The following is a 15,282-nucleotide window of genomic DNA, read 5'->3' as shown; positions in this document are numbered from 1 at the left end:
GAGGTATAGTGGAGCACCTGGGTGGCTCAGTCACTTGAGTGTCCGACTTTGGCTCAGGTCATGATCTCGTGGTTCGTGAGTTCAAGCCCCACATCAGGCTCTGTCAGAGCCTGGAACCTGCTTCAGAGTCTCTGTCTCCCCTTCTCTCTGCTCCTCCCCCACATGCACTCTGTCTCTCTCTCTCTCTCAAAAAATGAATAAAACACTAAAAAATATTTTTTAAATGGGGTATTTAGCATAGAGCCTTGCTCATAAGCATTTGCGTGGGTGGCAAATACTGTTAACAGTGTATGCATATTGTACACACAGCAATGGGCACAAGGTTTCCTCTGACAAAGGTACGAGATCATCTGGAGCCACTTAGGTAAGTCGGCTCAAGGAGTGCAAGAGTAAAGGCCCATCTAATGGGCTCCTATACCTTGTTCCTCGCAGGGAACGCTGCAGCGTGGAGGCTAAGACAGTGGGAGGGAGCACAGTGAGTTATGTCTTCAAACCACATTCATCAACCAAGATGAGTCAGGAAGCTGAAGTCCCGGGAACAATTCTAAACTGGGAGACCCACTGGCACAGCAGACCACGTGACCACATCCAAGCCACCTCATCCAAAGTGCTACTGATTTGGGGCTTACCTCCAAGCTATTCCCTTGGGAAGCTTGAGAAAGAAAGATTTCGAAAAGAACAAAAAACCAGGCACTAAGAGTGGAATAACTTCATCAGATAACTCACCAAACACTCCTCAAGCCTATTTTCAGGATCTGTGGTTGAAAGGCAAGACCTGGAGGTTAGTCCTAGAACAAGGACACTTTGGGTAAAAGATGAATGGTCCTGGCCTGTTCCTTCCATGATGGACAACCCCTACAATGGCCTTGCTGTTCCTTGCTGGCCATTTCTGTCACCATGAAAAGGCCTTACATTAGATATCTGGGCTTTCCCTTCCCACAAAGAATGTGCCTCGATACTTGCAGCAACTCTGTCCCAATCACAGTGACAGAAACCTTTGGCGTGTGTGACAATAAAATCTAACATTTTCACGGCCAGGCTGGGAAAGAAGGCTCACAGGAATACAGGAAGTAGAAAACACTAATGCTACTGAGAAGTCATGGTTTCCCATGAAGAAAGGTAAGATAAAGGTGAGTGTGGCAAGTGGCTGATTGTCCCTCAAATCCACTCTCCCCTTCTTCCATTAGAAGAGTTTTAGCTGGACACACAGTCAGCCAGCTGGAGCCTACATTTGTCTGCCTCCTTCGGAGCCAGGTGTGTGAGCATAACCAAGGGCAGGAGATGTGCACAACTTCCGGGTTGTCTCCAAATTGAAGACAACCCGCTTGCCATGGATAAGCTCTCTTTCTCAGTTTCTGTAAAATATAATGTGGAAGTTACAGTCACTCAGATGTAACCATTTAGATAAGAAGAATGCACTGAGGGATCCAGAGAGAACCTGGATTTCTGGAGGATCTCATGGGGCACAGCTCCCCTACGGCCTGGACTGTCTGGACTACTCTTTGAAAAAGGAATACACTTCTACTTCATTTAAGCCACTGCATCTGTAGGTCTCTTTGTAATAGTAGCTTAGACTAATTACTATATTAGCTATTCTCATATAGCCTTTAGTCAAGTAATGAAACCGTTAGATCGAAGCCTATGAAATTGCTGTTTTTGTAGGTCAAAAACATTGGAATAGCACTACACAGTTCACACTAATGAAATCTGGTCAGACAGTTTAAGGAAAGAAAACTCTTTTCTTCATAACAGTCACTTCACCCTATAATTAATGTGTGGGGAAATATGATGCAATATACAGAAGCTACAAAACATCACTAAAAGAAATTGGAAAAGGCCTAAGTAAATAGGAATATAGCCCATGTTCATGGATTAGAAGACTTAACGCTGTTAATATGGCAATGCTCCCCAAAGTGATCTACAGATTTAACATAAACCCCATCAAAATCTCAGCTGTAGTAAAAAAAAAAAAATAGTTTGGTGGTTTCTCAAAAAGCTAAAAGCAGAATTACCATAGGACGTAACAAATCCACTTCTAGATATATACTTGAAAGAAATGAAAATCTACGTTCACACAAAAGGTTGCCTAAAAATGTCTACAACAGTATTTTTCACACTTGCCAAATAGTGGAAACAATGCAAATGTCCATCAACTTATAAATGGATAAATCTCCATAGGGTGGAATATTATTCAGCTATAAACAGGAATGAAGTTCTGATGCATGATTCTACACGGATGAACCTTGAAAACATGATAAATGAAAGAAGCCAGTCACAAAGACCACATGTAGGATTCCAAGTACAAGAAACATCTTTAATAGGCAAATCCATAGAGGCAGAAAGTAAACTAGCAGTTGCTGGGGGCCGGGGGAGGTAGGATTGGGGTACAACTACCAATAGGTATTGGGTTTCTTTTTGGGGTGATAAAAATATTCTGGACATAGACAGTATTGTAGTAGTTTGAATGGTAACCCTAAAAAGATATATCCATGTGCTAATATCCAAAATCCTTATGTGGAACAGAATCTCCCCCAAAGTCTCAGAGGGAGCATAGGCCCTATTAGTACTGATTTCAGACTTCTGGCCTCCAGACCACAGAGCTCTATTGTTTAAAGCCACCAGGTCTGCTGTAATTTGTTACAGCGACCCTAGCAAGGTAATAACAATGTTGACTGGTACAAAGTTGGTAAATTTACTATAAACCATTGACTTAGACATTTTGAAAGGTGAACTTCGTCATGTGTGTAATATCTCAATAAAGCTGTTTTTTTAAAAATACACACACTCATCATATACACATACAGGCTCACTTTACAACTCATCAGGAAGAAACAACTTCATAGACTAAAGTCCAAGGATAACCTATGGTCCTTTCTTTTGGTGCACCACGGTGATGCTACTTCTCACAGCCAGGAGGATGCACACTCTGTAGAAGCTCTTCTTCCCATCAGTGAGGATAAGACTTTTAGATCTATGTCCTTATGACCTTTGGGCTGACATCTACTAGGGGAATGGCTGGTCTAATCTGTGACTTTGCAGTTTTCAGTACATGCTTGAGTTCCATCTTTTCCCATTTCTATATCAATGTCCAACAGATAGTGCCCTGACTAAAGAGGTTAACTAGATAACTAGAAAGAATAATTTCCAACCCACCAAAAGAAGAGAGATAGCACAAAGAATACTCATCAGCTGAAGAACTTACAGTGAGAACAAGTCCAGCAGTAACAGCCACAGTTGCTAAGGAAGCCACGGTGACCCTGTGGAAGGTCCCCAGGAATTCCTGGGTGCCTTTAGCACCTTACAGTCAGAGATGGGCGTACACACTGCCCCTGGGATCTACTGGTCTTTCCTACAGAGCAATCACTAACACGTAGGGGTGGTACTTGCCACAGCACTGAAGGAATTTTGGATAGATGAAGGCATTAGAAACTGTCCCAGGGCAACCTGGGAATTACTGTAGATTGCTTGGAAGGGGTCACTTTGACCTACTTGGGGTGCCTGGGAGTCTATGCATCCTCAACTCTCCAAGCCCTGAAACACATGTACAGCCAAAATAGACCAGGGCAGCCCTGCCCCTGCCCCTCTGGTCCTTACCTCCACACATCACTGCCTTTGGAAAACATAGAGGCACGAATGACTTCGGGCGCCATCCAAGCGTACGTCCCTGCTGCGCTCATCTTTGTGGTTCGGTGCCATTCTCGAGCCAGGCCGAAATCAGTGATCTTCAGAATCTTGTTGCTCAGGTCTCCATTCTCCACTTTCTGGAGGATCAATACTGGGCAAGAAAAGGAACACAGAAGAAACCAGAAAGTCTGCATTAATCACAGGGAAAGCACCAAATACAGAGCCCTCCTGCCAGACTCTTATCCTCTCCTTTAGGCTCCACTGTGCAGCTACCACGGACTGATGGTAGGAACCATCGTTTTTGCTAAGATGTACCTACGATGCATCCATTTTTGTGCCAAGTCCTTTATAGGCATTGTCTTTAGCTCACAACAACCTTATGAGGTAGGTACCATTGCCATATCCTTTTTACAAGATGAGGAAACTGAGATACAGCACTAACTAATACTCCAGGACTGACATAGGCAGCCTGACTCAAGACCCTTCTCTCTTAACCTTCACGGCACACAACCCATTGTTACCCTATGGAGGGAGCCATGAGGTCTTGGCAGCTGACCCTTCTGAGAGTGGCTCCTTGGGCTTCCTGTCTGCCCAGCCACCTCTGGGCCATACTCACTCTCAGACCACAAGGAATGGAGGTGCATAGTGGATTTTTAAGGTTTCAGACAGCGCCTGCAGTTTCCATGAACCTCTCCAAGTTACTTAAGTTTGTAAGAAAGCATGTCTTTTGGGCACAGAGATTTTTCCCTTGATCCAGGAACAGGCCCCCACCCCCACAAACCACCGCCAGCCACTGAGAACTGGCTGACAAGTTGGAGAAGTCAGAGGGTACACGCATGTTCACAGCCATGAATCTCTCTGTGTGTATGACCCAGGAAGAAAAAACTGGTGCACTGAACCAGTAATACTCTGGGCCTGTCTCCCAAGTTCTAGCACCACAGTGTGGCACCATCTTGGCTCTCCTAGGACAGTAGCTGGGGCAGCCACTTCACCTACATGATGGTTCCAGTGGTCTGCATCCCCTTGCAGGAGTCAATCTTCGTAAAAAGGGCAAACATGCTAAGGGGCAACTGGGTGGCTCAGTCGGTTAAGTAGTTCAGGTCATGATCTCATGGTTCATGAGTTCAAGCCCTGCATTGGGCTCTGTGCTGACAGCTCAGAGCCTGGAGCCCGCTTGGGATTCTGTGTCTCCCTCTCTCTCTACCCCTCCCTCAGTGGCACTTTATCTCTCTCTCTCAAAAATAAATTAAAAAACAAAAAAAAGAGCAAACACGCTAAGTGACTGAAGTGCCATACGCCAAGCTGAGAAGCTCTGAGTGGGCAGCTGGGTAGCGTGCGAGCCAGGCCTCCATTTCCACAAGTAGGAAGGCTCTGAAGACCCCACAGAAGCACAGCTCCTTCTGGGCCAGCCACTGAACACCTGGGATTCAGAGTTCTACACTCAAGATTTCAGAGAAGGAAGGAAGGGTCTCTTCCCATTCCTGCTCTTCAAGTACAAATGGGGAGGGTGAGGAAAGGAATCCACTGAAGACAGAATAACAACTAAAAAAGGTTGACTCAGTTCCTCCAGCCACTCTGTCTAGGTAAACAGTGAAAAACATGGGCTCTGAGCCCTACAGTATTGGGATACACCCTCCCACGGCTGACTCTCCAGTGACTCCAGCTGAGGGCCTCTTCAGAAGGCTTCACCTTTACCTCTGAGAGGCATTTGCAATTTACGATTCTTTGAGAGCTCAAACTCCTTCAATAACAGGATGTGTGATGGTGGTACTTTGGGTGCCAAGGGTTTAGGGGTCCCTTTGAGGGCACAGGAGCCTTAGGCAGTTCCCTCAAGTCACACAACTATACTTTTTCTCATCCTGCCCCGAGCTTGCAAATGCCCACTAGATTATTACCTATTGGAAGGATGTGGGCCAAAGATCTCTATGTCCTACGTGCTTCTCAGAAAATCAGCAGCAAAGAGGGATTACAGGCAGCTATTAAGCTGGAAGCACAAAGGAAAACAGCCCCTCCCTAGATCTAATGGAGAGGTCTCCTTCCTCCACACCCTCTCCCGGACTCCCCTGACACACCCCTCCTGGCTCTAAGCTGAATGGATCAGAGTCTCTAAATGCTTGGTAGATGTAAAAAAAAACTTTCTCCATCTCCTCGAATAACAAAAATCTTTCCAGATTCTTCTGTGCCCCTCTCCCCCTCTCTGCTGGCAGATATAACAAAATATGCACTCAAATTGCCACTGGCACTAAAGAAACCCACCATCCCCTGTACAGAGGCAGCCACCAGCTGCTGACCATCTCTCTCTAAGCCACCCTTAAACCAAAGATGCAGAGTGAACCCATCCCCTGACACAACTGATGGGATTTAGTCTGATCTCCCCAAACTCCAGGTGCAGGGACAGGGTGAGTGGGAGGAGGGTAACCATCTGATGATGCATCCAGAACCAGCTGAGCTTCCTCAGATTCTATGCTGGAAGGGGAAGCGAAGAAGTTTAGGTTCTGTTATAGGACATGGGTTTGGAGAGAATGAATGGTACAGCGAAGATGACATTTAAATACATTAGCCAGCCAGATGGCTCAACAGGGATGGAGAGTGATGGAGATGGGGCAAGAATCTGCCCAGGAGAGGTCTGCCTGAATATGAATACTTTTAGACAGTGCAGGTCCAGCCCAGTTCCACCTAATCCCCACCACGCCCTGCTGCCTTCTCTCCAGCTGACCTCAGACACGTATCCCCATAGGTTGGACCTGTGAAGGCATCAGAGTTAGAAATTCCCGGCCTTGGGGTCCTGACCTCAGCAAAGAGGAGACGTAATTAGACACCAGCTAGTGATCCTGGCTACACCTCTCTCTCTTTATCTAGTTCCAGAACATTTCTCATCACCTCCAAAAGGAAATCCATATTCATCAAGCAATTATTCCCCCTTCTCCCCTCCACCCGACTCCTAGCAGCCACCAATCTGCTCTCTCTCTATGCATTTACCTATTATGGATATGTTATATAAATGGAGCCATGCAATATATGACACACTCAGAATAATGTTCTCAAGGTCCATCCATCTTATAGCTTGTATCTGCATTGCATTCCTTTTTATGGTTGAATAATATTCCACTGCATAGATATACCATTTGCTTATCTATCTATCCACAATAGACATTTGAGCTGTTTCAACCTTTTGATTATTGTGATATAGTAATACACACATATGTACATATATTCATTTGTTTTCAGTCCTTTGGGATATGTACTTAGGAGTGGAATAATAGTTATAACGGTAGCTCTATGTTGCTGTTTTCCACAGTGGCTGTGCCATTTTATTTTTCTTAATTTTTTTATTTTTAATTTTGGAGAGAGAGAACACGCATGAGTGGGGGAGAGTGGCAGAGGGAGAGAGAAAGAGAATCTGGGGTGGAGCCTGGTATGGGGCTCAATCCCATGACCCTGGGATCATGGGCCTCAATCAAGAATCAGACTCAAACAAAAAAGAATCAGACACAAACAACAGAGCCACCCAGGTGCCCCCTCAAAAAAATTTTAGCTGCATCATTTTGCATCCCCATCAGCAATGTATGAGGGTTCCAATTTTCCCACGGTTATTTTCCTTTTATTTAATTTTTTTAGATGACAGCCATCCTAGCAGATGTGGACTGCTATCTCATTGTGGCTTTACCTTGCATTTCTCTAATGACTAATGATGCTGAGCATCTTTTCACATGCTTCTTTGCTGTCTGTATATCTTCTTTCAAGCAATGTCTTTTGGGGGCACCTGGGTGGCTCAGTTGGTTAAGTGTCCAACTCTTGATTTCAGCTCAGGCCGTGATCTCACAGTTCATGAGATTGAGTCCCATGTTGGGCTGTGGACTGACAGTGCGGAGCCTGCTTGGGATTCTCTCTCCCTCTCTCTCTGCCCCTCCCCTGCTCATATGCTCACTCTCTGTCTCTCAAAAATAAATAAATATTAAAAAAGAAATGGTGTTTTGTTTTGAGTTATAAGACTTCTTTCTATATTCTGGATACTAAACCCTTATCAAATATATGATTTGCAAATATTTCCCCCCTGTCTGCAGGCTGTCTTTTTAATTCCTTGACAACGTCCATGGATCCACAAAGCTTTTACTTTGGATGAAGTCCACTTTTATCTTTTCTTATTTTGTTGGTCATGCATTTGGTGTAACATCAATAATTCCATTGCCAAATCAAAGTTTATAAAGATTTACTTGTATGTTTTAAGAGTTTTGGGGCACCTGGGTGGCTCAGTCAGTTAAGCGTCCAACTTCGGCTCAGATCATGATCTCGTGGTCTGTGGGTTCAAGCCCCGCATTGGGCTCTGTGCTGACAGCTCAGAGCCTGGAGCCTGTTTCAGATTCTGTGTCTCCCTCTCTCTCTGCCTCTCCCCAGCTCGTGCTCTGTCTCTCTCCATCTCAAAAATAAATAAATGTTAAAAAAAAAGAATTTTACAGGTTCAGCTCTTAAATTTAGGTCATTGATCCATTCTTACTCCATTTTTGTATATCATATAAGGGTGTCCAACTTCATTTGTTTGCATGTGGATATCTAATTATCTCATTTGTTAAAGAAAAAGGCTTTACTTTTCAAACAGAATGGAGTAGTTCCCTCCCAAAATGCTTTCCCAGGGAGAGAAAGGTTATAATCACAGCTACTCACTTAACTGTACCTCTGAAGTTAGACCATTCTGAGTTTCTACCACTGACAAACACCTACAGAACTAACAAATTTGTGCTTTACTTCTTAGAAAATTTGGGAATGTTTTATCAAAATCTACTGAAGTCCATCCAAGTGTACTGTGTAGACCTCACCCCTCACAGCTAAGGGCAGTGGTACAGATGCTATAATCAACAAGTCCAGGCCCAAGTCAGTGGAGGTGCCGGCCAGGGGAAGGGGATCACAGGGAAAAGGTGCATCTGAACCAAAAACCTACTGACTAGCCAAATATAGAGGCTTAATGGAGAAGGGGGTTTTCCCATCTTTCAGACATGAGGGACAAGTAGAAGAGTGATGTTGCGGACTGAGGTTGAGAGGCAAGGCCCTTTGAGGCAGCCAAGTACAGTTTGGGAAACATAATGGGTAATGGTGACAGTAACAAGAGTCAGTATGGATTTAAAAACCAAACAAACAAACAAACAAACTTACGCAAAAGCAGACAATTTAAATCCCAGGCTTTACCCTCTATATATGACTCTGGACAAGTTTCATAAACTCTGCACTTCTATTCTTGCTTCTATAAAATGGGGATAAAGATTAAAGGTGATGTAGCAACAAAACATGTAGCAGAGGGTCTGACACATACACAGCCACTCAGCTATTATTATTACTATCATGATTAAGTGTCTCACACATAAGTGGAAGCCATGGGACTCAGTGTTCAAGGTACTGAGGACACTGGTGGGGAGCCTGGGCGTAACTGACATATGATAGTCATGCAATAAATTTTTGCTGTATAAATAAATGGAATGGTTGATAAATTAATAATGATAGCTACCCATTACTGATCACTTGCTATGTAGAGGCATGACACCCTTTACATAATGTATGTGAAGAGCTTTTCATACATCACCTTAGTTAATCCTTAAATCAACCCTATGAAGTCGATGCAAACATTCTCCCAGTTTCATCCATATTGAAACAGACACAGCAAGGTTAACTGTGGGATGGAGATGGGACCAAAGCCACATCTCTCTTCATGTGCTGTGCCATACAGAGGTCAGAAAGGAATCCTATGCGTCTTTAAGGCTTATCTCAAGTTCTGCCTGATCCCTAAGCTACCATTGACTAACTAGTCTTCACTGCTCTCCTGTTTCCTGAATTATTCCTTCAGCACCCAAAATCAGTATCCCAATTTAACTTTATATATTTCTTTTAAATTCTTCCCAACTGCTGCATGTGTGTCTCGTCATCTCCAGAATGTACTGGACAAGACTCCGCGAGGGTAAAAACCCCATTCTCTTTCTTCTGGAACCCACACCATTCGCTCTCCAGGAGCCAGCACAGAACCAGACTCTGAAAGAACTGACCCCTCACTTATTTCACTGAAGAAGTATCTTGTGCATCTTCTCAGACAGTCCCCTTCCCCATCCTATGGGTGCTGGGGGCGTACAGCCCACAGGGTCATCCATCCTGAGGCACAAAGGGGAGCCGATGAGTACCATGCAAGATAACGAGATTGAAGAAAGAGGAACATGAAGCCGGGGTTCAGTGATGAATACCACATCCGGCTGCTGCCAGGTCGGGAGGGGGGGGGTGACAAGGAAAGCTAAGCTAGAGATTCTGCCCTTAAAGGGCCTTCTACATACTGAATAGGAAGATACAAGACAGGGGCACTTGGGTGGCTCAGTCAGTTAAGCATCCAACTCTTAATTTTAGCTCAGGTCACAATTTCATGGTTTGTGGGATCAAGCCCCACACAGAGCTCTGCACTGACAGCACAGAGCCTGCGTGGGAGTTTCTCTCTCCCTCTCCCTCTGCCTCTCCCCTGCTTGCTCAGAAGTACGTGTGCTCACTCTCTTTCTAAAAATAAACAACAAAGAAAGATATAAGACAAAACTAAAAGTCAAGACAAAGTGAACTCTCTCTCTCTAAAAATAAATAAGTAAACAACAAGAAAAAAGGAAAGATCCAAGACAAAAATTGAAGATCAGGTCAAGACAAAACAAACTTCAATAAGGGCCCACATTTTGCTACCATCAGGAGCATAAACAGTCTTCTAAACCTCAGTAACCTATGGACATTATTCTTGATTATTTCTAGATCAAGATACCACTTACAGGAGCACCTGGATGGCTCAGTCAGTTAAGCGTCTGGCTTTGGCTCAGGTCATGATCTCACGGTTCGTGGATTCGAGCCGCGTGTCAGGCTCTGTGTGGACAGCCAGCTCAGAGCCTGGAGCCTGTTTCAGATTCTGTGTCTCCCTCCCTCTCTGACCCTCCCCTACTCATGCTGTCTGTCTTTCTCAGAAATAAATAAAACATTAAAAAAAAAAAGATACCACTTATATACCATTAACTTAGTATTTTTCTTTACATTGACTTTCTAAAGATTACTAAAACAAATTTTATATTGTTATAAATGAAAAACACAAATGTTCTTCTAATATCAGTTAACCTGTACAAATAAAACAAAGGAAAACAAAAACCACTGTTATTAAGTTTCAGTAGACCCTATTACAGATCAAACTCCATTAAGGCCTTCTGTCTCCATTAGAAAGAAGTGATTGGGGGCGCCTGGGTGGCTCAGTCAGTTGGGTATCTTGATTTTGGTGCAGGTCATGAACCCAGAGTATTTGGGATTGAGCCCTACATTGGGTTCCATGCTGAGCATGGAGCCTGCTTGGGATTCTCTCTCTCCCCTCTGCCCCCTTCCTCTCCTGCTTGTGTGCTCTCTGTCTTCTCTAAAATTAAAAAACAAACAAAGAAAAGGGGAGATATAAAGGTAAACTAATGCCAAAGTGAATCTTAATCCTCCACAAATACAGAGAGGTTGAGTGACTTTCTATGGGATTCAGTGGTATTTCAAGCTGACCACCTCAAAGGCCAGCTCCTGTTAAGTCATCAGAAGGAGAAATCAGTCAGGCAGGGGAGGCCGCTGAGGGCTCGGAGTCTGACCTAATACCATTTAGCTGGAAGCCAGGCTCTCAAAACTTGGCATAACTGAGGAGACACTCCCATATGTCGTAATGGTAAATTTAGCTTTGGTGGATGATTTATCGCTTTGAGATTTCTTATTTATTATTCATCTCCATTAGCACAAGGGGCTCTGATTTGCTAAACGTTCACCTTGGCGCCAAGGCTCTGTCCCCTAGGCCTTCATTCTCTACGACCTGATTCAGCACCAGATGGAGCAACTGGTCCAACTCTGTTCTGAGTGTTGTTGTGTTTTGGTTGGTTTAGTCTTTTTTCCCCCTATTGTCAAATGTGTATACACATAGAACAGTGTACAGAACACGTATGTACAGTTTACAGAAAATGAGATGAAAACTCCTATAATCCCATCCAATCCCCTAGAAACTCTCTGTGGTCCCTCCCGGTCACATCCCTTTCCCAGTTTCTGTCATTCACTCCTTTACCTTTTTTTTTTTTTTAAGATTAAAAAAAAAATCTTTTAAGTTTGTTTATTTTTGAGAGAGATCTTGAGAGAGAGAGAGAGACAAAGCGCAAGCAGGGGAGTAACAGAGAGAGGGAGACACAGAATCTGAAGCAGACTCCAGGCTCTGAGCTGTCAGCACAGAGCCTGAAGAGGGGCTTGAACTCCCCAGTTGTGGGATCATGACCTGAGCCCAAGATGGATGTTTAACTGAATGAGCCACCCAGGTGCCCCGAATTTTTTAAAAAAATGTTTATTTATTTTTGAGAGACAGAGAAATATAGAGCATGAGCAGGAGAAAGGCAGAGAGAGAGAGAGAGGGAGACACAGAATCTGAAGCAGGCTCCTGACTCTGAGCTGTCAGCACGGACCCAACATGGGGCTCAAGCTCACAAACCACGAGATCATGACCTGGGGCAAAGATGGATGCTTAATCGACCAAGCTACCCAGGGACCCCTAAAGACTTTTATTTAAAATGTTTGTTTGTTTGTTTGTTTATTTTATTTATTTTGGGGGGGGTGGGCAGAGAGAGAAGGAGAGAGTATCCCAAGCAGGGTCCTCACTGTCAGCGCAGAGCCTGATGCAGGGCTTGAACTCATAAACCATGAGATCACAACCTGAGCCGAAATCAAGAGTTGGGCCATTTAACCGACTGAGCCACCCAGGCGTCCCTCATTCCCCTACTTTTTTATGTTACCGCCCGTGTATACATCCCTGAAGAAGATGTTTTGAAAAGGCGAGTAGCTGGCACAAATGGAGCTATGTGTACTAGTTTCCTAGGGCTGCTGTAAAATGGCTACCACAAATTTGGTGGCTTAAAACAACAGAAATCTATTCTCCCTGAGTTCTGGAGGCTAGAATTCAAATCTAAAACCAAGATGTCAGCAGGGCTGTGCTCCTTCCAAAGACCCCAGGGAAGGAAGAGGCCCTCCTTGCCCCTTCCAGCTTCTGGTGACTGCTAGCAATTCTGGGGGCTCCTCAGCTTCAGGGTAACTGCAGTGTCTTCACCTCTGGCTGTGTGCCCTGTGTGTGTGTGTGTGTATGTGCGCGCGCGCGCGCGCGTGTGTCTTCCCCCGGCCTTCTCGTCTCTGTGTGTCTGTACCCAAATTTCCCTCTTCTTACAAAGACACCGGTCATTGCATTAGAGCCATCTTCATGCCGCGTAGCCTCATCTTAACTTGATTACATCTGCAAAGACAAAACTTCCAAATAAGGTCATGGACCTCACAGGTGTGAGCTCCCCTGGATTTTCTATTTCTAAATTCACGTTGGCCTACCTCTGTTTCTCCGGTTGTGCAAAGAAAACACTTGTCTATCCGGTAAGCAGGGCAAGGAGGAGCGCCCAGGAGCTGCATCAGCACATGAGCAAGACAGCCAAGTGCAGATAAGAATCTGGCCCAGGCAGTCAGACCTCAGGTTAGATCAGTGTAACACCACCAGCCGCTGAGTTGGCAATGACAGTCCTGACTCACACTGCAGGGTGTCAACTGCCCAACGTCAAGGTCTGGGGCACGGCCGGTTCTCCTGGGCTCTTCCTTCTCAGTCTGCAGGGGTTTTCCTTCACCCGCCTCCTGTGTTAATCCCTGTGTCCTGCACCCCACTTTCTCTCTTAGCTGGTTTCTTCTCTGGCTTTGGTGGTGTCCATTCTCCAGTCGCTCCTTAGAAAGAATGCATGGAAGGTACTTTTTTGTTGTTGCTTGAAAACGTCTGTTTTCCATCCGCATACTTGGTATAGAAATGGAGATGTCCCTTCATAATTTTGAAGGTATTATGCATCATTTTCTTGCTTTCAACACTGCTCTTAAGAAGCCTCCAGCCATTGAGCTTTCTGATGCTAAGTGATGTTTTTCTCCTTTGGGAAATTTCTACTCTCTTCTTCGTCCCCTGTGGTCTGAAATCTTAGAGGGACATGGCTTGAGGTGGGAACTTTGTGAGTACTTTGAAATCTGAACACTCATGTCCTTCAGTACAGAGGATTTCTTTGAAGCATCTTACTGTTAATTTCCGTGCCTGTATTTCTGTTTTCTTGCTCTAGAACCTCTATTATTCATACATTGGGCTTTCTAGACTGGCCTTCCAGTTTTCTTTTCTCCTCTATTTTTCCCATCTGGTTTTTCGTTTTGATCTTCTTTAGAAAATGTCATCACTTTAACTTCGAACACTTCTAGTGGGTTTTCCATTTCCATATCATGGTTTTAATTGCTAAAGGAGCTCTTTATCCTTCTTTTTTTTTTTTTTTTTTTTGGTGCTTGGCACTCAGGTAGCTGTTCTTTTAATAGAGGCACAATATCTTTTCCTCTACCTGAGTGTATCACCAACGGTTCTTTTTTACTTCTTTGTTTTCTCCAGTGTATTTTGCTGCTCCAGGTGCTTTTCCTATCTGTGTTTTGGCCTCTAATGCACTTTCATTCAGAGTTACAGCAATCCTTGGTTCATGATTAAGAACCAGATTGTGGTTAGATTTTAAAAAAAACTTTTTAAAAAATATTTATTTATTTTTGAGAGAGACAGACAATGCAAGCAGGTGTGGGGCAGAAACAGACAGAGACATAGAATCCAAAGCAGGCTCCAGGCTCTGAGCTGTCAGCACGGAGCCCGCTGTGGGGCTCAAACTCACGAAAGGTGAGACCGTAACCTAGGCCGAAGTCAGATGCTTAACTAACTAAGCCATGCAGGTACCCCCATGCTGAGGTTTTAACAAGAAGTCCTGGGGTGCCTGAGTGGCTCAGCTGGTAGAGCATGCAACTCTTGGTTTTGGGGTTGCGAGTTCCAGCCCCACATTGGTATAAAGATTACTTAAAAATAAAATCTTTAGGGGCGCCTGGGTAGCTCAGTTGGTTAAGCATCCAACTCCAGCTCAGGTCACGATCTCACGGCTCGTGAGTTCAAGCCCCACGTCGGGCTCTGTGCTGACAGCTCAGAGCCTGGAACCTGCTTCCAATTCTGTGTCTCCCTCTCTCTCTGCCCCTCCCGGCTCATGCTCTGTCTCTCTCTGTTTCAAAAATAAATAAATATTAAAAAAATACAATACAATAAAATAAAATCTTTAAAAATAAATAAAAATAAAAAGTCCTTATATTTTGAAGGACTTACTGAAATATTTACTAGAAATATGAAACGATGCTACAGATATCCTTCAAAATAATCAAGGCTGGGGAATGAACAGGGTGACAAAGGAAGATTAGCCTCAAGTTGGCCAGCGTTAAAACTGGTGAGTAGACGGGTGTTCATTATGTGATCTCCCCTACCTGTAAGTTTTCCATAATTAGTAGGCAGGGAAAGGTGTGAGGAACTGCAAGCTGACTAGAATCTCTAAGCACATAGGAGGAATGTGTCAATTTTGAGCTTCACTGTGGGGAAATCCAGACAAGCCTAGAAAAAAATATCGGAGGTCACTTCTCTTGAGCTGGTCAGCTCGCAGGGAGAAGTATTCTTGCAAACGGTTGGGAAAGGAAAGGCCAAGCTACCAACGTGCTGGGAAGCCAGTCATGAGGAGGGCTGAGGTGGTCTTAGAATGCACACTTCAGTCTGTAAATACTTCATCCCTCCTTCGTCTTTTTTTT

At 44.4% G+C, this 15,282-nt stretch overlaps 1 protein-coding gene across 1 annotated transcript in view; it reads right to left on the bottom strand.

Annotated features, from left to right (window-relative positions):
- Window positions 1-15,282, bottom strand: part of MAP3K9 (mitogen-activated protein kinase kinase kinase 9) — a 78,096-nt gene that overhangs the window by 25,566 nt on the left and 37,248 nt on the right. Inside the window, exon 3 of the mRNA XM_039251839.1 lies at window positions 3,595-3,775. Within this exon, the coding sequence (XP_039107770.1) occupies window positions 3,595-3,775 (181 nt within the window). The remainder of the gene's footprint in view (window positions 1-3,594; window positions 3,776-15,282) is intronic.

The sequence above is a fragment of the Hyaena hyaena genome, unplaced genomic scaffold (genome assembly GCF_003009895.1).
Source record: "Hyaena hyaena isolate Hyena2069 unplaced genomic scaffold, ASM300989v1 scaffold_400, whole genome shotgun sequence".
NCBI lineage: Eukaryota > Metazoa > Chordata > Mammalia > Carnivora > Hyaenidae > Hyaena > Hyaena hyaena.
This window is presented reverse-complemented; position numbering and strand designations above follow the sequence as displayed.